This window comes from Engystomops pustulosus, unplaced genomic scaffold (assembly GCF_040894005.1).
Source record: "Engystomops pustulosus unplaced genomic scaffold, aEngPut4.maternal MAT_SCAFFOLD_259, whole genome shotgun sequence".
Taxonomy (NCBI): Eukaryota; Metazoa; Chordata; class Amphibia; order Anura; family Leptodactylidae; genus Engystomops; species Engystomops pustulosus.
In genome coordinates this window covers 85,206-112,971 of record NW_027285138.1, presented here as the reverse complement: position 1 = coordinate 112,971, position 27,766 = coordinate 85,206, and the positions used below count along the sequence as shown (strand labels likewise).

The 27,766-nt window shown below is 55.0% G+C and overlaps 1 protein-coding gene across 1 annotated transcript; it reads left to right on the top strand.

The window, feature by feature from the left end:
* Positions 1 to 27,766, top strand: LOC140110357 (talin-1). Its single transcript, XM_072132185.1, has 31 exons — positions 1 to 206; positions 289 to 408; positions 518 to 715; positions 798 to 937; positions 1,064 to 1,157; positions 5,751 to 5,840; positions 5,933 to 6,055; positions 6,147 to 6,290; positions 6,374 to 6,535; positions 7,249 to 7,389; positions 7,466 to 7,647; positions 7,743 to 7,875; positions 7,950 to 8,051; positions 8,136 to 8,306; positions 8,387 to 8,536; positions 8,608 to 8,709; positions 13,308 to 13,427; positions 15,817 to 15,963; positions 16,048 to 16,214; positions 16,518 to 16,701; positions 17,142 to 17,267; positions 17,348 to 17,464; positions 17,544 to 17,729; positions 17,806 to 17,913; positions 17,996 to 18,101; positions 18,481 to 18,605; positions 18,775 to 18,900; positions 18,974 to 19,036; positions 19,110 to 19,292; positions 19,364 to 19,489; positions 27,166 to 27,766. Exons 1-31 carry the CDS (start codon positions 96 to 98, stop codon positions 27,295 to 27,297), a joined length of 4,179 nt encoding a protein of 1,392 aa, XP_071988286.1. The 5' UTR covers positions 1 to 95; the 3' UTR covers positions 27,298 to 27,766.

The following is a 27,766-nucleotide window of genomic DNA, read 5'->3' as shown; positions in this document are numbered from 1 at the left end:
GTGCTGCCCGTGATGTTGCCCAAGCGCTGAAGTCTTTGGCACAGGCCAGTCGTGGGGTGGCTGCTAGCTCTTCAGATCCAGCTGTTCAGAATGCCATGTTAGAGTGTGCTGGAGATGTCATGGACAAAGCAGGGAATCTTATAGAAGAAGCCAAGAGAGCTGTAGGGAAACCAGCAGATGCTGAAGGTCAGCAGAGACTGGCTCAGGTGTGTGACCCTGGATGGTAAAAGTGGGGGCTGCATCCCATGCTCTTCTCTTCTGGATTCAGCAATGGCTGTTTTTCTTTAGGTTGCCAAAGCGGTGTCTCAGGCCCTGAGCCGCTGTGTGAACTGTCTGCCTGGACAGAGGGACGTAGACGCAGCCATAAAGAGCATCGGTGAAGCCAGCAAGAAGCTCTTGGCCTCCTCAGTAAGTGCCCACTGGAGCGCTATCCCTGTCTATCACGCCTTACTCTGTAACAAGCAGGATTTCTGCTGTTCTCGCCTCTGCTTGTCACTGTCTTGTCTTTACTTTTTAGTTCCCACCCAGTAATAAGAATTTTCAAGAAGCGCAGAGTCAGCTGAACCAAGCAGCCGCTGGCCTCAACCAGTCTGCCAATGAACTTGTGCAAGCATCTCGAGGAACCACACAAGATCTGGCCAAGGCATCTGGCAAATATGGTCAAGACTTTAATGAGTTCCTGGAGGCGGGAGTGGAGATGGCAGGGCAGGCACAGGTAGGCATCAGCTGGGCAGGAGTGAAGGCCACCTCCAGTTACTGGACATTCTGACTGATTGCCATGTCTCCTCTGTCTGCAGAACAAGGAGGATCAGACCCAGGTTGTCTCTAACCTAAAGAGCATCTCTCTGTCCTCCAGCAAATTGTTACTGGCAGCTAAGGCCTTGTCCGCTGATCCGGCCGCTCCCAACCTGAAGAGCCAGCTGGCAGCTGCGGCCAGGTAAGTGCGGTCACAGGTGGGACTGTGCATTAGGATGTGCCCCGTACCTGTGTGTGGGGGAGCCGCCATTATAGAGGTTGGAGAGGGGCCTCTGTCCTTGGGCCTCAGTAACTTTTGTTTTCTCAGGGCTGTGACGGACAGTATCAATCAGCTGATTACTGTGTGCACCCAGCAAGCCCCAGGACAGAAAGAATGTGACAATGCTCTGCGGGAGCTGGAGGTAAGTAATGTGACAATGCTCTGCAAGGGGTGGGATGTAAGAAATGTGACAAAGCGTTAGCAATGTGATGCAGCTCTGCTGGGGTGGGAGGTCATGGATGTGATGCAGCTCTGCTGGGGAGGGAGGTCATGGATGTGATGCTGCTCTGCTGGGGAGGTAGGTCATGGATGTGATTCTGCTCTGCTGGGGAGGGAGGTCATGGATGTGATGCTGCTCTGCTGGGGAGGGAGGTCATGGATGTGATTCTGCTCTGCTGGGGAGGGAGGTCATGGATGTGATGTTGCTCTGCTGGGGAGGGAGGTCATGGATGTGATGTTGCTCTGTTGGGGTGGGAGGTCATGGATGTGATGCTGCTCTGCTGGGGAGGGCGGTCATGGATGTGATGCTGCTCTGCTGGGGAGGGAGGTCATGGATGTGATGCTGCTCTGCTGGGGAGGGAGGTCATGGATGTGATTCTGCTCTTCTGGGGAAGGAGGTCATGGATGTGATGCTGCTCTGCTGGGTAGGGAGGTCATGGATGTGATGCAGCTCTGCTGGGATGCGGGGTCATGGATGTGATGCTGCTCTGTTGGGGTGGGAGGTCATGGATGTGATGCTGCTCTGCTGGGGGGGGTTATGGATGTGATGCTGCTCTTCTGGAGAGGGAGGTCATGGATGTGATGCTGCTCTGCTGGGGAGGGAGGTCATGGATGTGATGCTGCTCTGCTGGGGAGGGAGGTCATGGATGTGATGCTGCTCTGCTGGGGAGAGAGGTCATGGATGTGATGCTGCTCTGCTGGGGAGGGAGGTCATGGATGTGATTCTGCTCTTCTGGGGAAGGAGGTCATGGATGTGATGCTGCTCTGCTGGGTAGGGAGGTCATGGATGTGATGCAGCTCTGCTGGGATGCGGGGTCATGGATGTGATGCTGCTCTGTTGGGGTGGGAGGTCATGGATGTGATGCTGCTCTGCTGGGGGGGGTTATGGATGTGATGCTGCTCTTCTGGAGAGGGAGGTCATGGATGTGATGCTGCTCTGCTGGGGAGGGAGGTCATGGATGTGATGCTGCTCTGCTGGGGAGCGAGGTCATGGATGTGATGCTGCTCTGCTGGGGAGGGAGGTCATGGATGTGATGCTGCTCTGCTGGGGAGGGAGGTCATGGATGTGATGCAGCTCTGCTGGGGAGGGAGGTCAGGGATGTGATGCAGCTCTGCTGGGATGCGTGGTCATGGATGTGATTCTGCTCTGCTGGGGGGGAGGGGCATGGATGTGATGCTGCTCTGGGGAGGGAGGTCATGGATGTGATGCTGCTCTGCTGGGTAGGGAGGTCATGGATGTGATGCAGCTCTGCTGGGATGCGGGGTCATGGATGTGATTCTGCTCTGCTTGGGGGGGGTCATGGATGTGATGCTGCTCTGCTGGGGAAGGAGGTCATGGATGTGATGCTGCTCTGCTGGGGAGGGAGGTCATGGATGTGATGCAGCTCTGCTGGGGAGGGAGGTCAGGGATGTGATGCAGCTCTGCTGGGATGCGGGGTCATGGATGTGATTCTGCTCTGCTGGGGGGGGGTCGGGGAGGGAGGTCATGGATGTGATTCTGCTCTGATGGGGAAGGAGGTCATGGATGTGATGCTGCTCTGCTGGGGAGGGAGGTCATGCATGTGATTCTGCTCTGATGGGGAAGGAGGTCATGGATGTGATGCTGCTCTGCTGGGGAGGGAGGTCATGGATGTGATGTTGCTCTGCTGGGATGCGGGGTCATGGATGTGATTCTGCTCTGCTGGGGAGGGAGGTCATGGATGTGATTCTACTCTGCAGGGGTGCGAGGTCATGGATGTGATTCTGCTCTGCTGGGGTGGGAGGTCATGGATGTGATTCTGCTCTGCTGGGGGGGGGGGTCATGGATGTGATTCTGCTCTGCTGGGGAGGGAGGTCATGGATGTGATGCTGCTCTGCTGGGGAGGGGGGTCATGGATGTGATGCTGCTCTGCTGGGGAGGGAGGTCATGGATGTGATGCTGCTCTGCTGGTGAGCAAGGTCATGGATGTGATGCTGCTCTGCTGGTGAGCAAGGTCATGGATGTGATGCTGCTCTGCTGGGGAGGGAGGTCATGGATGTGATGCTGCTCTGCTGGGGAGGGAGGTCATGGGTGTGATGCTGCTCTGCTGGGGAGGGAGGTCATGGATGTGATTCTGCTCTGCTGGGGAGGGAGGTCATGGATGTGCTGCTGCTCTGCTGGGGAGGGAGGTCATGGATGTGCTGCTGCTCTGCTGGGGAGGGAGGTCATGGATGTGATGCTGCTCTGCTGGTGAGCGAGGTCATGGATGTGATGCTGCTCTGCTTGGGAGGGAGGTCATGGATGTGATGCTGCTCTGCTGGGGAGGGAGGTCATGGATGTGCTGCTGCTCTGCTGGGGAGGGAGGTCATGGATGTGATGCTGCTCTGCTGGGGTGGGAGGTCATGGATGTGATGCTGCTCTGCTGGGGAGGGAGGTCATGGATGTGATACTGCTCTGCTGGGGAGGGAGGTCATGGATGTGATTCTGCTCTGCTGGGGAGGGAGGTCATGGATGTGATGCTGCTCTGCTGGGGTGGGAGGTCATGGATGTGATGTTGCTCTGCTGGAGTGGGAGGTCATGGATGTGATGCTGCTCTGCTGGGGAGGGAGGTCATGGATGTGATGCTGCTCTGCTGGGGAGCGAAGTCATGGATGTGATGCAGCTCTGCTGGGGAGGGAGGTCATGGATGTGATGCTGCTCTGCTGGAGTGGGAGGTCATGGATGTGATGCAGCTCTGCTGGGGAGGGAGGTCATGGATGTGATGCTGCTCTGCTGGGGAGGGAGGTCATGGATGTGATGCTGCTCTGTTGGGGAGGGAGGTCATGGATGTGATTCTGCTCTGCTGGGGTGGGAGGTCATGGATGTGATTGTGCTCTGCTGGGGTGAGAGGTCATGGATGTGATTGTGCTTTTCTGGGGTGGGAGGTCATGGATGTGATTCTGCTCTGCTGGGGAGGGAGGTCATGGATGTGATGCTGCTCTGCTGGTGAGGGAGGTCATGGATGTGATGCAGCTCTGCTGGGGAAGGAGGTCATGGATGTGATGATGCTCTGCTGGGTAGGGAGGTCATGGATGTGATGCTGCTCTGTTGGGGAGGGGGTCATGGATGTGATGCTGCTCTGCTGGGTAGGGAGGTCATGGATGTGATGCTGCTCTGCTGGGGAGCGAGGTCATGGATGTGATGCTGCTCTGCTGGGGAGGGAGGTCATGGATGTGATGCTGCTCTGCTGGGGAGGGAGGTCATGGATGTGATGCAGCTCTGCTGGGGAAGGAGGTCATGGATGTGATGCAGCTCTGCTGGGGAGGGAGGTCATGGATGTGATTCTGCTCTGCTGGGGAGGGAGGTCATGGATGTGATGCTGCTCTGCTGGGGAGGGAGGTCATGGATGTGATGCTGCTCTGCTGGGGAGGGAGGTCATGGATGTGATGCTGCTCTGCTGGGGAGGGAGGTCATGGATGTGATTCTGCTCTGCTGGGGGGGGGGTCATGGATGTGTTTCTGCTCTGCTGGGGAGGGAGGTCATGAATGTGATGCTGCTCTGCTGGGGAAGGAGGTCATGGATGTGATGCTGCTCTGCTGGTGAGCGAGGTCATGGATGTGATGCAGCTCTGCTGGGGAGGGAGGTCATGGATGTGATGCAGCTCTGCTGGGGAAGGAGGTCATGCATGTGATTCTGCTCTGCTGGGGAGGGAGGTCATGCATGTGATTCTGCTCTGCTGGGGAGGGAGGTCATGCATGTGATGCTGCTCTGCTGGGGAGGGAGGTCATGGATGTGATGCTTCTCTGCTGGGGAGGGAGGTCATGGATGTGATGCTGCTTTGCTGGGGAGGGAGGTCATGGATGTGATGCTGCTCTGCTGGGGAGGGAGGTCATGCATGTGATGCTGCTCTGCTGGGGAGGGAGGTCATGCATGTGATGTTGCTCTGCTGGGGAGGGAGGTCATGGATGTGATGCTGCTCTGCTGGGGAGGGAGGTCATGGATGTGATGCTGCTCTGCTGGGGAGGAAGGTCATGCATGTGATTCTGCTCTGCTGGGGAGGGAGGTCATGGATGTGATGCTGCTCTGCTGGGGAGGAAGGTCATGCATGTGATGCTGCTCTGCTGGGGAGGGAGGTCATGCATGTGATGCTGCTCTGCTGGGGGGGGGGTCATGGATGTGATGCTGCTCTGCTGGGGAGGGAGGTCATGGATGTGATTCTGCTCTGCTGGGGAGGGAGGTCATGGATGTGATTCTGCTCTGCTGGGGAGGGAGGTCATGGATGTGATTCTGCTCTGCTGGGGAGGGAGGTCATGGATGTGATGCTGCTCTGCTGGGGAGGGAGGTCATGCATGTGATGCTGCTCTGCTGGGGAGGGAGGTCATGGATGTGATGCTGCTCTGCTGGGGTGGGAGGTCATGGATGTGATGCTGCTCTGCTGGGGAGGAAGGTCATGCATGTGATTCTGCTCTGCTGGGGTGGGAGGTCATGGATGTGATGCTGCTCTGCTGGGGAGGGAGGTCATGCATGTCCCTCCCACGGATGGTGTCTGATTTGACACTGCTTTCTGTGTTCTTCCAGACTGTACGAGAACTATTGCAGAACCCAACTGAGCCCGTCAACGACCAGTCCTACTTCCACTGCCTGGACAATGTCATGGAGAACTCTAAGGTTTGGAGGTCCCCATTACCGCCTGTGGGCCCCCTGATGCCCCATCACCCATGCTCCTTATTCACACATCTTGTTTTTATGATTTCTCTTAGGTTCTGGGTGAATCAATGGCAGGAATATCTCAGCACGCCAAGACCAGTAACTTACCAGAATTCGGGGAGTCAGTCGGTGCCGCCTCCAAAGCCCTGTGCGGTCTGACGGAGGCTGCGGCTCAGGTAAGTGTACACTGCTGCTGTGACATGAGTGACCTCAGACAATGCATAGTCCATAGCCCGGGCGGTGATTTGTTGACTTCCCCATGCCCAGGCTGCGTATCTTGTCGGAGTGTCGGACCCCAGTAGCCGCGCAGGTCAGCAGGGTCTTGTGGATCCAACTCAATTTGCACGAGCCAATCAGGCAATCCAGATGGCGTGTCAGAACCTGGGAGACCCGGCCTGCACACAGTCACAGGTGGGTGTGAGGGCAGCACAGGGGGAGTGGGGGAGCCCTGTATGGTCCCTCATGCCCTCATTGTATATGTTCTCTCACCATAGGTGCTGTCCGCTGCCACCATAGTGGCTAAACACACGTCTGCTCTCTGCAACGCCTGCCGCCTGGCGTCCACCCACACCGCCAACCCCGTGGCCAAGAGGCAGTTTGTGCAGTCAGCAAAGGAGGTGGCCAACAGCACGGCCAACCTGGTGAAGACCATCAAGGTAAGACCTCGCGCCCTGTCATCAGAGGTGTGTGAAGAACATGGCAATGTGGAGCAAGGGGGCCCTGTCCTGTCTGTATGCTTGAGGAGCATGGGGCCCTGTCCTGTATGTATGCTTGAGGAGCATGGGGCCCTGTCCTGTCTGGATGTGTTTGTAGCGTGGGGCCCTGTCCTGTCTGTATGATAGAGAAGCATGGGGCCCTGTCCTGTCTGGATGTGTGTGGGGCCCTGTCCTGTCTGGAGGTATAAGGAGCATGGGGCCCTGTCCTGTCTGGAGGTATAAGGAGCATGGGGCCCTGTCCTGTCTGGAGGTATAAGGAGCATGGGGCCCTGTCCTGTCTGGAGGTGTGAGGAGCATGGGGCCCTGTCCTGTCTGAAGGTGTGAGGAGCATGGGGCCCTGTCCTGTCTGGAGGTATAAGGAGCATGGGGCCCTGTCCTGTCTGGAGGTATAAGGAGCATGGGGCCCTGTCCTGTCTGGAGGTATAAGGAGCATGGGGCCCTGTCCTGTCTGGAGGTATAAGGAGCATGGGGCCCTGTCCTGTCTGGAGGTATAAGGAGCATGGGGCCCTGTCCTGTCTGGAGGTATAAGGAGCATGGGACCCTGTCCTGTCTGGAGGTATAAGGAGCATGGGGCCCTGTCCTGTCTGGAGGTATAAGGAGCATGGGGCCCTGTTCACACTCTGGGCTCTCATTGTCCTGCTTTTTTCCTTCAGGCCCTGGATGGAGCATTTAATGAGGAGAACCGGTTGAAGTGCCGCGATGCCACCGTGCCGCTGATCCAGGCTGTGGAGAACCTCACCGCCTTCGCCTCCAACCCGGAGTTTGCCAGTGTCCCAGCGCAGATCTCCCCCGAGGTCAGGGCATGGACATGTTCTGTGTCCTGGACATGTTGTCTCATCCTCTTCATTCAGGACCTCTTGTGTATTTCAGGGTCTTCGTGCCATGGAGCCCATCATCAGTTCGGCAAAGGTCATGTTGGAGAGCTCCTCCGGCCTCATCCAGACGGCCCGCTCTCTAGCCGCCAACCCCAAGGACCCTCCACAATGGTCGGTCCTGGCGGGACACTCGCGCACAGTGTCTGATTCCATCAAGAAGCTTATCACCAATATGAGGTGAGGATGGAGGGCGCGGTGGGAGGGGCTAGCTGCTGCAGTAGAGTCATTGGGGCGGACTTTATCATTCCTGGACATTTCTGTCACCTCCACAGAGATAAGGCCCCTGGTCAGAGAGAGTGTGACCAGGCCATCGAGCTCCTGAACCAGGCTGTGCGGGAGCTGGACCAGGCCTCCTTAGAAGCCATCAGTCAGCAGCTGGCCCCACGAGAGGGCATCTCCCAAGAGGTGAGTGTGGACTCTGGACACGTGAGTACGCCTGCTTCATACTCCTGCCGCTCTCACATCCTCTCTCCTCCTAGGCCTTACACACTCAGATGCAAACGTCAGTTCAGGAGATCAGTAACCTCATCGACCCGCTGGCCACCACAGCCAGGGCGGACTCCTCACAGCTTGGGCACAAGGTGATGGATGGTCCTCCAGGGATGGAGAGGTCGTTTCTTTGAGTCTGGTCTGTAAGTGTCTGTTTTGGCTCTATGGCCCCGCAGGTATCTCAGATGGCCCAATACTTTGAACCATTGACCCATGCTGCCATCGGAGCCGCATCAAAGACCATCAACCATCAACAGCAGATGAACCTACTGGACCAGACCAAGACCTTGGCAGAATCAGCCCTGCAGATGCTCTATACGGCCAAGGAGGCTGGAGGTAACCCCAAGGTGAGTGTCCCAGGGCTGAGCGGAGGGTGCGCGGCCTGAGGACCTCTCCCGGGGATCTCATGGTGATTTGTGGTGTGCAGGTGGCAGCACATACACAGGAGGCCCTAGATGAAGCTTCCCAGATGATGCATGAAGCTGTGGATGACTTGACGGCCACTCTCAACGAAGCAGCCAGCGCCGCCGGAGCCGTAGGTGGGATGGTGGACTCCATCACTCAGGCCATCAATAAGGTCAGCATCACATAGAGGTCGGAGGGCAGTGCTGGGGGCGTCCTACTAACTCACCCCCTATATATCTGCAGCTGGACGAGCAGCACATCGGGGAACCTGACGGATCATTTGTGGATTACCAGACCACCATGGTGAAGACCGCCAAAGCCATCGCTGTGACCGTGCAGGAGATGGTGAGTACTGGAATCCGGGGGCCAGGGGTCATCACTGTCACATTATACATTACAGGGGGTCAGGACATTATACACATTACAGGGGTCAGGACCTTATACACATTACAGGGGGTCAGGACCTTATACACATTACAGGGGTCAGGACCTTATACACACTACAAGGGTCAGGACCTTATACACATTACAGGGGTCAGGACCTTATACACATTACAGAGGTCAGGACATTATACACATTACAGGGGTCAGGACATTATACACATTACAGGGGTCAGGACCTTATATACATTACAGGGGTCAGGACCTTATACACATTACAGGGGTCAAGACCTTATATACATTACAGGGGTCAAGACCTTATATACATTACAGGGGTCAAGACCTTATATACATTACAGGGGTCAGGACATTATACACATTACAGGGGGTCAGGACCTTATACACATTACAGGGGTCCGGACCTTATATACATTACAGGGGTCAGGACATTATACACATTACAGAGGTCAGGACCTTATACACATTACAGGGGTCAGGACCTTATACACATTACAGGGGTCAGGACCTTATACACATTACAGGGGTCAGGACCTTATACACATTACAGAGGTCAGGACATTATACACATTACAGGGGTCAGGACATTATACACATTACAGGGGTCAGGACCTTATACACATTACAGGGGTCAAGACCTTATATACATTACAGGGGTCAAGACCTTATATACATTACAGGGGTCAAGACCTTATATACATTACAGGGGTCAAGACCTTATATACATTACAGGGGTCAGGACATTATACACATTACAGGGGGTCAGGACCTTATACACATTACAGGGGGTCAGGACCTTATATACATTACAGGGGGTCAGGACATTATACACATTACAAGGGTCAGGACCTTATATACATTACAGGGGTCAGGACCTTGTACACATTACAGGGGTCAGGACCTTATACACATTACAGGGGTCAGGACATTATGTACATTACAGGGGGTCAGGAGATTATACACATTACAGGGGGTCAGGATCTTATATACAGTACAGGGGGTCAGGACATTATATACATTACAGGGGGTCAGGACCTTATATACATTACAAGGGTCAGGACATTATACACATTACAGGGGTCAGGACCTTATACACATTACAGGGGTCAGGACCTTATACACATTACAGGGGTCAGGACCTTATACACATTACAGGGGTCAGGACATTATGTACATTACAGGGGGTCAGGAGATTATACACATTACAGAGGTCAGGACCTTATACACATTACAGGGGTCAGGACATTATGTACATTACAGGGGGTCAGGAGATTATACACATTACAGGGGGTCAGGATCTTATATACAGTACAGGGGGTCAGGACCTTATATACATTACAAGGGTTAGGACATTATACACATTACAGGGGTCAGGACCTTATATACATTACAGGGGTCAGGACCTTATATAGATTACAGGGGTCAGGACCTTATATACATTACAGGGGTCAGGACCTTATACACATTACAGGGGTCAAGACCTTATATACATTACAGGGGTCAAGACCTTATATACATTACAGGGGTCAGGACATTATACACATTACAGGGGGTCAGGACCTTATACACATTACAGGGGGTCAGGACCTTATATACATTACAGGGGGTCAGGACATTATACACATTACAAGGGTCAGGACCTTATATACATTACAGGGGTCAGGACCTTGTACACATTACAGGGGTCAGGACCTTATACACATTACAAGGGGGAGGACCTTATACACATTACAGGGGTCAGGACCTTATACACATTACAGGGGTCAGGACCTTATACACATTACAGGGGTCAGGACCTTATACACATTACAGGGGTCAGGACATTATGTACATTACAGGGGGTCAGGAGATTATACACATTACAAGGGTCAGGACCTTATATACATTACAGGGGTCAGGACCTTATACACATTACAGGGGTCAGGACATTATGTACATTACAGGGGGTCAGGACATTATACACATTACAGGGGGTCAGGATCTTATATACAGTACAGGGGGTCAGGACCCTATACACATTACCGGGGTCAGGACCTTATATACATTACAAGGGTCAGGACATTATACACATTACAGGGGTCAGGACCTTATACACATTACAGGGGTCAGGACCTTATACACATTACAGGGGTCAGGACCTTATATACATTACAGGGGTCAGGACCTTATACACATTACAGGGGTCAGGACATTATACACATTACAGGGGTCAGGACCTTATACACATTACAGGGGTCAGGACCTTATATACATTACAAGGGTCAGGACCTTATATACATTACAGGGGTCAGGACATAATACACATTACAGGGGGTCAGGACCTTATACACATTACAGGGGGTCTGGACCTTATACATATTACAGGGGGTCAGGATCTTATATACATTACAGGGGTCAGGACCTTATACACATTACAAGGGTTAGGACATTATACACATTACAGGGGTCAGGACCTTATATACATTACAGGGGTCAGGACCTTATACACATTACAAGGGGGAGGACCTTATACACATTACAGGGGTCAGGACATTATACACATTACAGGGGGTCAGGATCTTATATACATTACAGGGGTCAGGACCTTATACACATTACAGGGGTCAGGACATTATACACATTACAGGGGGTCAGGACATAATACACATTACAGGGGGTCAGGACCTTATATACATTACAGGGGGTCAGGACCTTATATACATTACAGGGGTTAGGACCTTATATACATTACAGGGGGTCAGGACCTTATATACATTACAAGGGTCAGGACCTTATACACATTACAGGGGGTCAGGACCTTATATACATTACAGGGGGTCAGGACCTTATACACATTACAAGGGTCAGGACCTTATACACATTACAGGGGTCAGGACCTTATACACATTACAGGGGTCAGGACCTTATACACATTACAGGGGTCAGGACCTTATACACATTACAGGGGTCAGGACCTTATACACATTACAGGGGTCAGGACCTTATACACATTACAGGGGTCAGGACCTTATACACATTACAGGGGTCAGGACCTTATACACATTACAGGGGTAAGGACATTATACATTACAGGGGTCAGGTCCTTATACACATTGCAGGGGTCAGGACCTTATATACATTGCAGGGGTCAGGACCTTATACACATTGCAGGGGTCAGGACCTTATACACATTACAGGGGTCAGGTCCTTATACAGATTGCAGGGGTCAGGACCTTATATACATTACAGGGGTCAGGTCCTTATACAGATTGCAGGGGTCAGGTCCTTATACAGATTGCAGGGGTCAGGACCTTATATACATTACAGGGGTCAGGTCCTTATACACATTGCAGGGGTCAGGACCTTATATACATTACAGGGGTCAGGTCCTTATACACATTGCAGGGGTCAGGACCTTATACACATTGCAGGGGTCAGGACCTTATACACATTGCAGGGGTCAGGACCTTATACACATTGCAGGGGTCAGGACCTTATACACATTGCAGGGGTCAGGACCTTATACACATGTCAGGGGTCTGGACCTTATACACATGTCAGGGGTCTGGACCTTATACACATGTCAGGGGTCTGGACCTTATACACATGTCAGGGGTCTGGACCTTATACACATTACAGGGGTCAGGACCTTATATACATTACAGGGGTCAGGTCCTTATACACATTGCAGGGGTCAGGACCTTATACACATTACAGGGGTCAGGACCTTATACACATTACAGGGGTCAGGACCTTATACACATTACAGGGGTAAGGACATTATACATTACAGGGGTCAGGTCCTTATACACATTGCAGGGGTCAGGACCTTATATACATTACAGGGGTCAGGACCTTATACACATTGCAGGGGTCAGGACCTTATACACATTACAGGGGTCAGGTCCTTATACAGATTGCAGGGGTCAGGACCTTATATACATTACAGGGGTCAGGTCCTTATACAGATTGCAGGGGTCAGGTCCTTATACAGATTGCAGGGGTCAGGACCTTATATACATTACAGGGGTCAGGTCCTTATACACATTGCAGGGGTCAGGACCTTATATACATTACAGGGGTCAGGTCCTTATACACATTGCAGGGGTCAGGACCTTATACACATTGCAGGGGTCAGGACCTTATACACATTGCAGGGGTCAGGACCTTATACACATTGCAGGGGTCAGGACCTTATACACATTGCAGGGGTCAGGACCTTATACACATGTCAGGGGTCTGGACCTTATACACATGTCAGGGGTCTGGACCTTATACACATGTCAGGGGTCTGGACCTTATACACATGTCAGGGGTCTGGACCTTATACACATTACAGGGGTCAGGACCTTATATACATTACAGGGGTCAGGACCTTATACACATTGCAGGGGTCAGGACCTTATATACATTACAGGGGTCAGGACCTTATACACATTGCAGGGGTCAGGTCCTTATACACATTGCAGGGGTCTGGACCTTATACACATGTCAGGGGTCTGGACCTTATACACATCTCAGGGGTCTGGACCTTATACACATTACATTTTCTGTACTATTTTCAGGTCACAAAATCCACCACCAATCCTGATGAGCTCGGGACCCTGGCGAGCCAACTCACCACCGATTACGGGCAGCTCGCTACCGACGCCAAACCGGCATCTGTGACCGCCGAGAACGAGGAGGTGAGGGGTCACCTGTCTCTGGCTCCTCTGGGTGGGGGTCACCTGTCTCTGGCTCCTCTGGGTGGGGGTCACCTGTCTCTGGCTCCTCTGGGTGGGGGTCACCTGTCTCTGGCTCCTCTGGGTGGGGGTCACCTGTCTCTGGCTCCTCTGGGTGGGGGTCACCTGTCTCTGGCTCCTCTGGGTGGGGGTCACCTGTCTCTGGCTCCTCTGGGTGGGGGTCAACTGTCTCTGGCTCCTCTGGGTGGGGGTCACCTGTCTCTGGCTCCTCCGGGTGGGGGTCACCTGTCTCTGGCTCCTCCGGGTGGGGGTCACCTGTCTCTGGCTCCTCCGGGTGGGGGTCACCTGTCTCTGGCACCTCTGGGTGGGGGTCACCTGTCTCTGGCTCCTCTGGGTGGGGGTCACCTGTCTATGGCTCCTCTGGGTGGGGGTCACCTGTCTATGGCTCCTCTGGGTGGGGGTCACCTGTCTCTGGCGCCTCTGGGTGGGGGTCACCTGTCTCTGGCTCCTCCGGGTGGGGGTCACCTGTCTCTGGCTCCTCTGGGTGGGGGTCACCTGTCTCTGGCTCCTCCGGGTGGGGGTCACCTGTCTCTGGCTCCTCCGGGTGGGGGTCACCTGTCTCTGGCTCCTCCGGGTGGGGGTCACCTGTCTCTGGCTCCTCCGGGTGGGGGTCACCTGTCTCTGGCTCCTCTGGGTGGGGGTCACCTGTCTCTGGCTCCTCTGGGTGGGGGTCACCTGTCTCTGGCTCCTCTGGGTGGGGGTCACCTGTCTCTGGCACCTCGGGGTGGGGGTCACCTGTCTCTGGCACCTCTGGGTGGGGGTCACCTGTCTATGGCTCCTCTGGGTGGGGGTCACCTGTCTCTGGCGCCTCTGGTTGGGGGTCACCTGTCTCTGGCACCTCGGGATGGGGGTCACCTGTCTCTGGCACCTCTGGGTGGGGGTCACCTGTCTCTGGCTCCTCTGGGTGGGGGTCACCTGTCTATGGCTCCTCTGGGTGGGGGTCACCTGTCTATGGCTCCTCTGGGTGGGGGTCACCTGTCTCTGGCGCCTCTGGGTGGGGGTCACCTGTCTCTGGCTCCTCCGGGTGGGGGTCACCTGTCTCTGGCTCCTCTGGGTGGGGATCACCTGTCTCTGGCTCCTCTGGGTGGGGGTCACCTGTCTCTGGCTCCTCCGGGTGGGGGTCACCTGTCTCTGGCTCCTCCGGGTGGGGGTCACCTGTCTCTGGCTCCTCTGGGTGGGGGTCACCTGTCTCTGGCTCCTCTGGGTGGGGGTCACCTGTCTCTGGCTCCTCTGGGTGGGGGTCACCTGTCTCTGGCTCCTCTGGGTGGGGGTCACCTGTCTCTGGCTCCTCTGGGTGGGGGTCACCTGTCTCTGGCTCCTCTGGGTGGGGGTCACCTGTCTCTGGCACCTCGGGGTGGGGGTCACCTGTCTCTGGCACCTCTGGGTGGGGGTCACCTGTCTATGGCTCCTCTGGGTGGGGGTCACCTGTCTCTGGCGCCTCTGGTTGGGGGTCACCTGTCTCTGGCACCTCGGGGTGGGGGTCACCTGTCTCTGGCACCTCTGGGTGGGGGTCACCTGTCTATGGCTCCTCTGGGTGGGGGTCACCTGTCTCTGGCGCCTCTGGTTGGGGGTCACCTGTCTCTGGCACCACGGGATGGGGGTCACCTGTCTCTGGCACCTCTGGGTGGGGGTCACCTGTCTCTGGCACCTCTGGGTGGGGGTCACCTGTCTCTGGCTCCTCTGGGTGGGGGTCACCTGTCTCTTGCTCCTCTGGGTGGGGGTCACCTGTCTCTGGCTCCTCTGGGTGGGGGTCACCTGTCTCTGGCACCTCTGGGTGGGAGTCACCTGTCTCTGGCTCCTCTGGGTGGGGGTCACCTGTCTCTGGCTCCTCTGGGTGGGGGTCACCTGTCTCTGGCTCCTCTGGGTGGGGGTCACCTGTCTCTGGCTCCTCTGGGTGGGGGTCACCTGTCTCTGGCTCCTCTGGGTGGGGGTCACCTGTCTCTGGCGCCTCTGGGTGGGGGTCACCTGTCTCTGGCTCCTCCGGGTGGGGGTCACCTGTCTCTGGCTCCTCTGGGTGGGGATCACCTGTCTCTGGCTCCTCCGGGTGGGGGTCACCTGTCTCTGGCTCCTCCGGGTGGGGGTCACCTGTCTCTGGCTCCTCCGGGTGGGGGTCACCTGTCTCTGGCTCCTCCGGGTGGGGGTCACCTGTCTCTGGCTCCTCTGGGTGGGGGTCACCTGTCTCTGGCTCCTCTGGGTGGGGGTCACCTGTCTCTGGCTCCTCTGGGTGGGGGTCACCTGTCTCTGGCACCTCTGGGTGGGAGTCACCTGTCTCTGGCTCCTCTGGGTGGGGGCACCCGTCCTTCGTACAAGGTTTTCCTCTTTCTGCCTTTAGATTGGGTCACATATTAAGCAGCGGGTGCAGGAGCTGGGCCACGGCTGCTCTCAGCTGGTGACTAAAGCGGGTGCCCTCCAGTGCTGCCCCACGGACACCTACACCAAGAGGGAGCTGATAGATTGTGCCCGGCTGGTGTCTGAGAAGGTAAGTGGCCACCATGGCCTTGCTGTGTCTGTTAGGGAGCGGCCTGGTAATATTTGTGTGACCTGTTCCGCTCCTTCCCGTCAGGTGTCGCATGTCCTGGCCGCCCTGCAGGCGGGTAACCGCGGTACGCAGGCCTGTATCACCGCCGCCAGCGCCGTCTCCGGGATCATCGCAGATCTGGACACCACCATTATGTTCGCCACAGCGGGAACCCTGAACAGAGAGAACGCAGAGACGTTTGCAGATCACCGGTGAGCGACAACCTTGTGACCCTGTGTCCGGGACGTGACCCCCTTGTGACCTTGTGCCCGGGATGTGACCCTGTGCCCGGGACGTGACCCCCTTGTGACCCTGTGCCCGGGACGTGACCCCCTTGTGACTGTGTACCGGGACGTGACCCCCTTGTGACCCTGTGCCCGGGGCGTGACCCCCTTGTGACCCTGTGCCCGGGGCGTGACCCCTTGTGACCCTGTGCCCGGGACGTGACCCCCTTGTGACCCTGTGCCCGGGACGTGACCCCCTTGTGACCCTGTCCCCCATCTATTCCTTCTTAGAGAAGGCATCTTGAAGACGGCTAAGGCCCTGGTAGAAGACACAAAGGTTTTGGTTCAGAACGCGACATCCAGCCAGGAGAAGCTGGCGCAGGCGGCGCAATCCTCGGTCACCACCATCACACGACTGGCGGAGAACGTCAAACTCGGAGCCGCCAGCCTGGGGTCCGAAGACCCAGAAACTCAGGTAAAGCTGGCACTGCCTCCATGGTAGTAGCTGGGGACCCCTGGCTGCCTCTCCCCGGGGCCCCTGGCTGCCTCTCCCCCGGGGGCCCCTGGCTGCCTCTCCCCCGGGGGCCCCTGGCTGCCTCTCCCCCGGGGGCCCCTGGCTGCCTCTCCCCCGGGGGCCCCTGGCTGCCTCTCCCCCGGGGGCCCCTGGCTGCCTCTCCCCCGGGGGCCCCTGGCTGCCTCTCCCCCGGGGGCCCCTGGCTGCCTCTCCCCCGGGGGCCCCTGGCTGCCTCTCCCCCGGGGGCCCCTGGCTGCCTCTCCCCCGGGGGCCCCTGGCTGCCTCTCCCCCGGGGGCCCCTGGCTGCCTCTCCCCCGGGGGCCCCTGGCTGCCTCTCCCCCGGGCCCCTGGAGGTTCGGATCGGGTGACGGCAGCTGTGACCTTCCTGTGATCCTCCTCAGGTGGTCCTTATAAATGCGGTGAAGGATGTGGCTAAGGCTCTGGGTGACCTCATTAGTGCCACCAAGGCAGCGGCCGGAAAGTCCAGTGATGACCCATCCGTCTACCAGCTGAAGAACTCGGCCAAGGTAAGTCGTCCTCCGCTCTCGTGACCTTCCTGAGGTTATGATGGAGACCTCCCTGGTAACTGCTGCTGTCCCGGATCCAGGTTATGGTCACCAATGTCACATCTCTCCTGAAAACGGTGAAAGCTGTGGAAGATGAGGCCACCAAGGGGACGCGGGCGCTGGAGGCCACCATAGAGCACATCCGGCAGGAGCTGGCGGTGAGTCTGGGGTCACACGGTGACATGGAGGGGATAGCGCTGGGTTACACCCATAATACTTCCATCTCTTCCACCTTAGGTCTTCTCCTCTCCGGAGCCGCCTCCTCAGACTTCCACACCAGAAGACTTCATCCGCATGACCAAAGGCATAACCATGGCGACCGCCAAGGCCGTGGCTGCAGGAAACTCGTGTAGACAGGAAGACGTCATCGCCACGGCCAACCTGAGCCGCCGGGCCATCGCGGACATGCTGCGCTCATGCAAGGTGCGTGGCTGTGACACACGTGGGGTCCGGTCACCATCATGGCTGGAGCTTAGCTTTGTGTCTTCTCTGTACGCAGGAAGCGGCTTACCACCCAGAAGTCAACCCCGATGTGCGCATCCGTGCCATGAGGTTCGGGAAGGAGTGCGCCACAGGCTACCTGCAGCTCCTGGATCACGTGCTGGTGGTGAGTGGGAGGCCCCAGTGTCATGGCAGCCACATGCTGATCTCATCCGTGGCCTCATCTCTCCAATGTTCTGTCCTCACAGATTCTTCAGAAACCGAGTCCTGACATGAAGCAGCATCTGGCCGGTTACTCCAAGCAGGTGGCGGGATCCGTGACCGAGCTCATCCAGGCGGCAGAGGCCATGAAAGGTGCCGCACCATCAAGGGATCACCACTGGGGGAGCAGACCAGGGCTGGGGTAGTATCATGCTGGAAGCCTGTGAGATGCCTTCACCTATCAGTACTTGTATCAGAGGATTCTATTCAGACCAATGCATCTCCGTGGTAACAGACAACACTCGATCCTGTGTAGTCGGATCCTGTGATGTGGTAGTCCTCTCTAGTGTGCCCTGAGGATACCCCACCTCTACCATTATTGGATATTTGCTGGAGGGCAGTTCCAAGCATAGACCACCCTTTTGGAGGAATACCCCCCCCCCCTCGGGTTCAGATGGATGGGGGGACATGGGTCCTACATAGGGAGTCACGTGGCGGCCATACATCTCCTAATGTCTCCTCCATTGTCCAGGTACTGAATGGGTGGATCCTGAAGACCCCACGGTCATCGCTGAGAACGAGCTTTTGGGAGCAGCAGCCGCTATCGAGGCAGCAGCCAAGAAGCTGGAGCAGCTGAAACCTCGCGCCAAACCCAAGGTAAACCCTCCACCGGGCGCCCCACGTCAGATCCCCCTACAAGTCCCTCAGCGGACGTCCTTCAGGGGTCCAGAATCAGGGCTGTAACCTGAGGAGCAGGGTCGTCTGATGTGGACCTGTGGATGGCGGCCATGACCCGGTGACCATGTGTCGTGTCTTCTCCTTCCAGCAGGCGGATGAGAGCTTGAACTTCGAGGAGCAGATCCTGGAAGCAGCGAAGTCCATAGCAGCGGCCACCAGTGCCCTTGTGAAGGCCGCGTCGGCTGCCCAGAGAGAGCTGGTTGCCCAGGGCAAGGTGAGGTCTTCTTCTCTCCCCTCTGATGGACGCTCCTCCATTGTTCTTCACCGTCTCCTTCTTTCTTCCGCAGGTCGGAGCGATCCCGGCCAATGCAGTAGATGACGGTCAGTGGTCCCAGGGTCTGATCTCTGCGGTAAGTACCTGCAGCACTGGGGGGAGGCTCGGCTCGGGGTTGGAGGTGACGTGGCTCTCTTCTGTTCCCTCAGGCCCGGATGGTCGCTGCCGCCACCAGTAATCTGTGTGAGGCGGCGAATTCTGCGGTGCAGGGTCACGCCAGCGAGGAGAAGCTCATCTCATCGGCCAAGCAGGTGGCCGCCTCCACCGCTCAGCTGCTCGTGGCTTGTAAGGTGAAGGCCGACCACGATTCAGAGGCCATGAAGAGACTGCAGGTGAGTGCGTGGCCCCCATGTGCCCGGACCTGGGGAGGGGCCACAGACTCCACTGACACGTGTCTCCTCAGGTGGCAGGAAACGCCGTGAAGAGAGCGTCCGACAACCTGGTGAAAGCCGCCCAGAAAGCTGCAGCCTTCCAGGAGTACGACGAGACGGTGGTGGTGAAGGAGAAGATGGTGGGAGGGATCGCACAGGTGAGAGGGCGGGGCAATAACCATGAGGATGAGGGGGTGACACAAGAGCTTACAGTCTATGAGGATGAGGGGGGACACAAGAGCTTACAGTCTATGAGGATGAGGGGTGACACAAGAGCTTACAGTCTATGAGGATGAGGGGTTGACACAAGAGCTTACAGTCTATGAGGATGAGGGGAGGGCACAAGAGCTTACAGTCTATGAGGATGAGGGGGTGACACAAGAGCTTACAGTCTATGAGGATGAGGGGGTGACACAAGAGCTTACAGTCTATGAGGATGAGGGGGTGACACAAGAGCTTACAGTCTATGAGGATAAGGGGGTGACACAGGAGCTTACAGTCTATGAGGATGAGGGGTGACACAAGAGCTTACAGTCTATGAGGATGAGGGGTGACACAAGAGCTTACAGTCTATGAGGATGAGGGGAGGACACAAGAGCTTACAGTCTATGAGGATGAGGGGTTGACACAAGAGCTTACACTCTATGAGGATGAGGGGGTGACACAAGAGCTTACAGTCTATGAGGATGAGGGGGGACACAAGAGCTTACAGTCTATGAGGATAAGGGGGACACAAGAGCTTACAGTCTATGAGGATGAGGGGGTGACACAAGAGCTTACAGTCTATGAGGATGAGGGGGAGGACACAAGAGCTTACAGTCTGTGAGGATGAGGGGGTGACACAAGAGCTTACAGTCTATGAGGATGAGGGGGTGACACAAGAGCTTACAGTCTATGAGGATGAGAGGGTGACACAGGAGCTTACAGTCTATGAGGATGAGGGGTGACACAAGAGCTTACAGTCTATGAGGATGAGGGGGGACACAAGAGCTTACAGTCTATGAGGATAAGGGGGACACAAGAGCTTACAGTCTATGAGGATGAGGGGGTGACACAAGAGCTTACAGTCTATGAGGATGAGGGGGAGGACACAAGAGCTTACAGTCTGTGAGGATGAGGGGGTGACACAAGAGCTTACAGTCTATGAGGATGAGGGGGGACATAAGAGCTTACAGTCTATGAGGATGAGGGGGTGACACAAGAGCTTACAGTCTATGAGGATGAGGGGGTGACACAAGAGCTTACAGTCTATGAGGATAAGGGGGTGACACAGGAGCTTACAGTCTATGAGGATGAGGGGTGACACAAGAGCTTACAGTCTATGAGGATGAGGGGTGACACAAGAGCTTACAGTCTATGAGGATGAGGGGAGGACACAAGAGCTTACAGTCTATGAGGATGAGGGGTTGACACAAGAGCTTACACTCTATGAGGATGAGGGGGTGACACAAGAGCTTACAGTCTATGAGGATGAGGGGGGACACAAGAGCTTACAGTCTATGAGGATAAGGGGGACACAAGAGCTTACAGTCTATGAGGATGAGGGGGTGACACAAGAGCTTACAGTCTATGAGGATGAGGGGGAGGACACAAGAGCTTACAGTCTGTGAGGATGAGGGGGTGACACAAGAGCTTACAGTCTATGAGGATGAGGGGGTGACACAAGAGCTTACAGTCTATGAGGATGAGAGGGTGACACAGGAGCTTACAGTCTATGAGGATGAGGGGTGACACAAGAGCTTACAGTCTAAGAGGATGAGGGGTGACACAAGAGCTTACAGTCAATGAGGATGAGGGGGTGACACAAGATCTTACAGTCTATGAGGATGAGGGGTGACACAAGAGCTTACAGTCTATGAGGATGAGGGGGGGACACAAGAGCTTACAGTCTATGAGGATGAGGGGTTGACACAAGAGCTTACAGTCTATGAGGATGAGGGGGGACACAAGAGCTTACAGTCTATGAGGACGAGGGGGTGACACAAGAGCTTACAGTCTCTGAGGATGAGGGGGTGACACAAGAGCTTACAGTCTATGAGGATAAGGGGGTGACACAGGAGCTTACAGTCTAAGAGGATGAGGGGTGACACAAGAGCTTACAGTCTATGAGGATGAGGGGGTGACACAAGAGCATACAGTCTATGAGGATGAGGGGGGGACACAAGAGCTTACAGTCTATGAGGATGAGGGGGGGACACAAGAGCTTACAGTCTATGAGGATGAGGGGGGGACACAAGAGCTTACAGTCTATGAGGATGAGGGGGGGACACAAGAGCTTACAGTCTATGAGGATAAGGGGGTGACACAAGAGCTTACAGTCTATGAGGATGAGGGGGGGACACAAGAGCTTACAGTCTATGAGGATGAGGGGGGGACACAAGAGCTTACAGCCTATGAGGATGAGGGGGGACACAAGAGCTTACAGTCTATGAGGATGAGGGGGGACACAAGAGCTTACAGTCTATGAGGATGCGGGGGTTACACAAGAGCTTACAGTCTATGAGGATGAGGGGGGACACAAGAGCTTACAGTCTATGAGGATGAGGGGTGACACAAGAGCTTACAGTCTATGAGGATGAGGGGGACACAAGATCTCACAGTCTATGAGGATGAGGGGATGACACAAGAGCTTACAGTCTATGAGGATGAGGGGGTGACACATGAGCTTACAGTCTATGAGGATGAGTGGGGACACAAGAGCTTACAGACTATGAGGATGAGGGGAGGACACAAGAGCTTACAGTCTATGAGGATGAGGGGTGACACAACAGGTTACAGTCTATGAGGATGAGTGGGGACACAAGAGCTTACAGACTATGAGGATGAGGGGGTGACACAAGAGCTTACAGACTATGAGGATGAGGGGGTGACATAAGAGGTGGCAGGAGGGAAGAGCCTGTAGTGTTGTGTATTAGAGCGGGGGCAGTTGTGTTGGGATTGGTGATGTGGAGATATCGGGAAGTAGGAAAAATAAAACAAATAATGAGATAAATGCAGGGAATGAATGAGAGGTAATAAAGTCTGAGTATCTGTATCGGTCTAATAATATAAATAACATAATTGGTCCCACAAGAGAACATTGTAATTAGGTAACGAGGGGTTGATTCTACGCAAAAGCAGAAAAGTATGAAAGGAGAACATTTGGGTTATTACCTGGAGCGTGTAGGATGCGCAGGGGGACTGTGGTCTTACAAGTGTATGGGAGGTGGGCGTGGCCAGCGCATAAACCTTTCTTTCCGCGCAAGCGCTTTGTGTTGCTCCCTTTTTCTGGTGCATGCGCTTGGTGTTGCTCCCTTTTTCTGGTGCATGTGCTTTGTGTCGCTCCCTGGTTTTCTGGCGCATGCGCTTTGTGTTGCTCCCTTTTTCTGGTGCATGTGCTTTGTGTTGCTCGCTGGTTTTCTGGCGCATGTGCTTTGTGTTGCTCGCTGGTTTTCTGGCGCATGCGCTTTGTGTCGCTCCCTGGTTTTCTGGCGCATGCGCTTTGTGTTGCTCCCTTTTTCTGGTGCATGCGCTTTGTGTTGCTCCCTTTTTCTGGTGCATTCGATTTGTGTTGCTCGCTGGTTTTCTGGCGCATGCGCTTTGTGTCCCTGCTGGTTTTTTTAGTGCTCGCCCTTTGTGTCGCTCGCTGGTTTTCTGGTGCATGCGATTTGTGTTGCTCCCTTGTTTTCTGGCGCATGCGCTTGTTGTTGCTCCCTTTTTCTGGTGCATGTGCTTTGTGTTGCTCGCTGGTTTTCTGTGTTGCTCCCTTTTTCTGGTGCATTCGATTTGTGTTGCTCGCTGGTTTTCTGGCGCATGCGCTTTGTGTCCCTGCTGGTTTTTTAGTGCTCGCCCTTTGTGTCGCTCGCTGGTTTTCTGGTGCATGCGATTTGTGTTGCTCCCTTGTTTTCTGGCGCATGCGCTTTGTGTTGCTCACTGGTTTTCTGGCGCATGCGCTTTGTGTTGCTCGCTGGTTTTCTGGCGCATGTGATTTGTGTCGCTCCCTTGTTTTCTGGCGCATGAGCTTTGTGTCCCTGCTGGTCTTTTAGTGCTCGCCCTTTGTGTCGCTCGCTGGTTTTCTGGTGCATGCGATTTGTGTCGCTCCCTGGTTTTCTGGCGCATGCGCTTTGTGTTGATCGCTGGTTTTCTGGCGCATGTGCTTTGTGTTGATCGCTGGTTTTCTGGCGCATGCGCTTTGTGTTGCTTGCTGGTTTACTGGCGCTTGCGCTTTGTGTCGCCCGCTGGTTTTCTGGCGCATGCGCTTTGTATCGCTCGCTGGTTTTCTGGCGCATGCGCTTTGTGTTGCTTGCTGGTTTTCTGGCGCATGCGCTTTGTGTCGCTCGCTGGTTTACTGGTGCATGCGCTTGTGTCCCTGCTGGTTTTTTAGCGCACGCCCTTTGTGTTGCTCGCTGGTTTTCTGGCGCATGCGCTTTGATAACTTCTTACGTGTGAGGAGCAGTAATACTTCAATAAAATGGGCCAATAAACGGAGCGGTCTAAAAGGGAAAGTGAGAAGTTCATTTAATAAATGCAAAAAATGAAGAAGTGATAAGAAAAGTTGATATTTATGGTTCAGACGCCGCGAATGTTTGATAAATATCTGTGATAATAAGATCTGTTATTCCTAAACGTGTAATATCTGTCATTATTGCCCGTCCTTTGTATTGGGGCTTCTTGTTACAGATTATTGTCTCGGGTTCCTATCGGTTTTCCTTTGTCCTAAGTTCTTATATCTATTGTGAGACCTGGACACAGGGGCTTAGGGAGAAGGCTCCGCCCAGCGTGTATGTGAATGGATGGATACAGTGAAATGTGCGCACATGACAGGCCAGTGCCTACTGCACAAAGAGAATGGAGGTCACACACTATATGAGCTGCTATCACTAAGAATGTAGCCAACCCTCTTATAAATCCCTCAACTTAGGGGATCACATGCAAATCCAATTATAGGGGTCTATATGTGCATCTAGGGGAAGAATATCCCCATAAACTTTCCCTTTCTGTTTCTGATTTTTATATTTTCTACCTAACTTGATATGAAATATTATCTTTTTTAAATAAAGAATAAAAGTGAATTTTTACTGCCACTTTCCCCTCTTTCTTTCCCCTTTTCCTCTGAATAAAACGGAGTGAGAGAATTGAAAGCCATCATAGCACAGGGCAGCGGGGGAGGCAGTGTCATCCTGCAGGATCCAAGTTTCTGTGATGTCCAGCAGGTCGAAGGACTTGGAAAGGAACAGGTCGTGGGCATTAAAGACAGCAGGAACTATAGGAGGAGGATAGATAGAAGAGGGGATACACTGGATGCTGATGTGGATAGTATGGACCAGGGTGAGGAGAGATATCACCTGCCGCAAGTAGTAGTAGAATAGACAGGGAAAGGAGATGGCTAATTGTGGTTGGATTAAGTATAATGAAGGAAAGATGGAGGCACTGAGGAAATAGATGGACAGAAGGAGAGGAGAGGGACAGAAGGAGAGGAGAGGGACAGAAGGAGAGGAGAGGGACAGAAGGAGAGGAGAGGGACAGAAGGAGAGGAGAGGGACAGAAGGAGAGGAGAGGGACAGAAGGAGAGGAGAGGGACAGAAGGAGAGGAGAGGGACAGAAGGAGAGGAGAGGGACAGAAGGAGAGGAGAGGGACAGAAGGAGAGGAGAGGGACAGAAGGAGAGGAGAGGGACAGAAGGAGAGGAGAGGGACAGAAGGAGAGGAGAGGGACAGAAGGAGAGGAGAGGGACAGAAGGAGAGGAGAGGGACAGAAGGAGAGGAGAGGGACAGAAGGAGAGGAGAGGAGAGTGGCAGGAGGAGAGGAGAGTGGCAGAAGGAGAGGAGAGGAGAGTGGCAGAAGGAGAGGAGAGGAGAGTGGCAGAAGGAGATGAGAGGAGAGTGGCAGAAGGAGATGAGAGGAGAGTGGCAGAAGGAGATGAGAGGAGAGTGGCAGAAGGAGATGAGAGGAGAGTGGCAGAAGGAGATGAGAGGAGAGTGGCAGAAGGAGATGAGAGGAGAGTGGCAGAAGGAGAGGAGAGGAGAGTGGCAGAAGGAGAGGAGAGGAGAGTGGCAGAAGGAGAGGAGAGGAGAGTGGCAGAAGGAGAGGAGAGGAGAGTGGCAGAAGGAGATGAGAGGAGAGTGGCAGAAGGAGATGAGAGGAGAGTGGCAGAAGGAGAGGAGAGGAGAGTGGCAGAAGGAGAGGAGAGGAGAGTGGCAGAAGGAGATGAGAGGAGAGTGGCAGAAGGAGATGAGAGGAGAGTGGCAGAAGGAGAGGAGAGGAGAGTGGCAGAAGGAGAGGAGAGGAGAGTGGCAGAAGGAGAGGAGAGGAGAGTGGCAGAAGGAGAGGAGAGGAGAGTGGCAGAAGGAGAGGAGAGGAGAGTGGCAGAAGGAGAGGAGAGGAGAGTGGCAGAAGGAGAGGAGAGGAGAGTGGCAGAAGGAGAGGAGAGGAGAGTGGCAGAAGGAGAGGAGAGGAGAGTGGCAGAAGGAGAGGAGAGGAGAGTGGCAGAAGGAGAGGAGAGGAGAGTGGCAGAAGGAGAGGAGAGGAGAGTGGCAGAAGGAGAGGAGAGGAGAGTGGCAGAAGGAGAGGAGAGGAGAGTGGCAGAAGGAGAGGAGAGGAGAGTGGCAGAAGGAGAGGAGAGGAGAGTGGCAGAAGGAGAGGAGAGGAGAGTGGCAGAAGGAGAGGAGAGGAGAGTGGCAGAAGGAGAGGAGAGGAGAGTGGCAGAAGGAGAGGAGAGGAGAGTGGCAGAAGGAGAGGAGAGGAGAGTGGCAGAAGGAGAGGAGAGGAGAGTGGCAGAAGGAGAGGAGAGGAGAGTGGCAGAAGGAGAGGAGAGGAGAGTGGCAGAAGGAGAGGAGAGGAGAGTGGCAGAAGGAGAGGAGAGGAGAGTGGCAGAAGGAGAGGAGAGGAGAGTGGCAGAAGGAGAGGAGAGGAGAGTGGCAGAAGGAGAGGAGAGGAGAGTGGCAGAAGGAGAGGAGAGGAGAGTGGCAGAAGGAGAGGAGAGGAGAGTGGCAGAAGGAGAGGAGAGGAGAGTGGCAGAAGGAGAGGAGAGGAGAGTGGCAGAAGGAGAGGAGAGGAGAGTGGCAGAAGGAGAGGAGAGTGGCAGAAGGAGAGGAGAGGAGAGTGGCAGAAGGAGAGGAGAGGAGAGTGGCAGAAGGAGAGGAGAGGAGAGTGGCAGAAGGAGAGGAGAGGAGAGTGGCAGAAGGAGAGGAGAGGAGAGTGGCAGAAGGAGAGGAGAGGAGAGTGGCAGAAGGAGAGGAGAGTGGCAGAAGGAGAGGAGAGGAGAGTGGCAGAAGGAGAGGAGAGGAGAGTGGCAGAAGGAGAGGAGAGGAGAGTGGCAGAAGGAGAGGAGAGGAGAGTGGCAGAAGGAGAGGAGAGGAGAGGGGCAGAAGGAGAGGAGAGGAGAGGAGAGGGGCAGAAGGAGAGGAGAGGAGAGGAGAGGGGCAGAAGGAGAGGAGAGGAGAGGGGCAGAAGGAGAGGAGAGGAGAGGGGCAGAAGGAGAGGAGAGGAGAGGGGCAGAAGGAGAGGAGAGGAGAGGGGCAGAAGGAGAGGAGAGGAGAGGGGCAGAAGGAGAGGAGAGGAGAGGGGCAGAAGGAGAGGAGAGGAGAGGGGCAGAAGGAGAGGAGAGGAGAGGGGCAGAAGGAGAGGAGAGGGGCAGAAGGAGAGGAGAGGAGAGTGGCAGAAGGAGAGGAGAGGAGAGTGGCAGAAGGAGAGGAGAGGGGAGGAGAGTGGCAGAAGGAGAGGAGAGGGGAGGAGAGGGGCAGAAGGAGAGGAGAGGAGAGGGGCAGAAGGAGAGGAGAGGGCCAGAATACAATGACAATAATGCTGAGGTGGGGATCTGTTTGTGTTTCTCTTACCCTTTCTAATGCCGTTTGCAGATTATTGCGGCTCAAGAAGAAATGTTACGGAAGGAGCGAGAGTTGGAGGAAGCTAGGAAGAAGCTGGCCATGATACGACAGCAGCAGTACAAGTTCCTGCCCTCGGAGCTGCGGGAGGACTCTCAGAACTGAGGCGGCAGCGCTCCCTCCCTGCCGACTACTGGAGATAACGGCTTCTCCCGCTCACTAATCGCTCCTGCACACCACCTTCAGTAGTCGCCATGAAGCCACGGGACCTGGGCCACCTCCTCCGATGCCTCCGCTGGAAGGAGAGGAAGTGGTCATGTATGAATGTTGTCCGTTGCGGTGCCTTATTGCCCTGTCTCTGGCTTGTGGCTGATGCCTCCCTGTCTATGCTGTATTACTCCGCGTGACCTCTGTGTACAGACGTCTGGATGTTACTACGATAAGTGCCTGAACGTGCCGAGCACAAACTGTTACTGCGCCGCCAGTCCCCGACATTTCTATACAAAGTATCTATTTTTATTTTGCATTTTGTTGAGATTTTATATTCTTTGTGATGGATCCTGAGCGGAGCCCAAGTTCCTGTTCAAATCCGAACTCCACCGAAACTCCTCCCCAATAAATATCTTCACCTGGA

Coding starts and splice junctions, on each gene's coding strand:
- LOC140110357 (XM_072132185.1), top strand. CDS start 96: ATGTTAGAGTGTGCTGGAGATGTCATGGACAAAGCAGGGAATCTTATA. Junction 409..517: donor AGAAGCTCTTGGCCTCCTCA/GTAAGTGCCCAC, acceptor TTTACTTTTTAG/TTCCCACCCAGTAATAAGAA. Junction 6,056..6,146: donor TGACGGAGGCTGCGGCTCAG/GTAAGTGTACAC, acceptor CCCCATGCCCAG/GCTGCGTATCTTGTCGGAGT.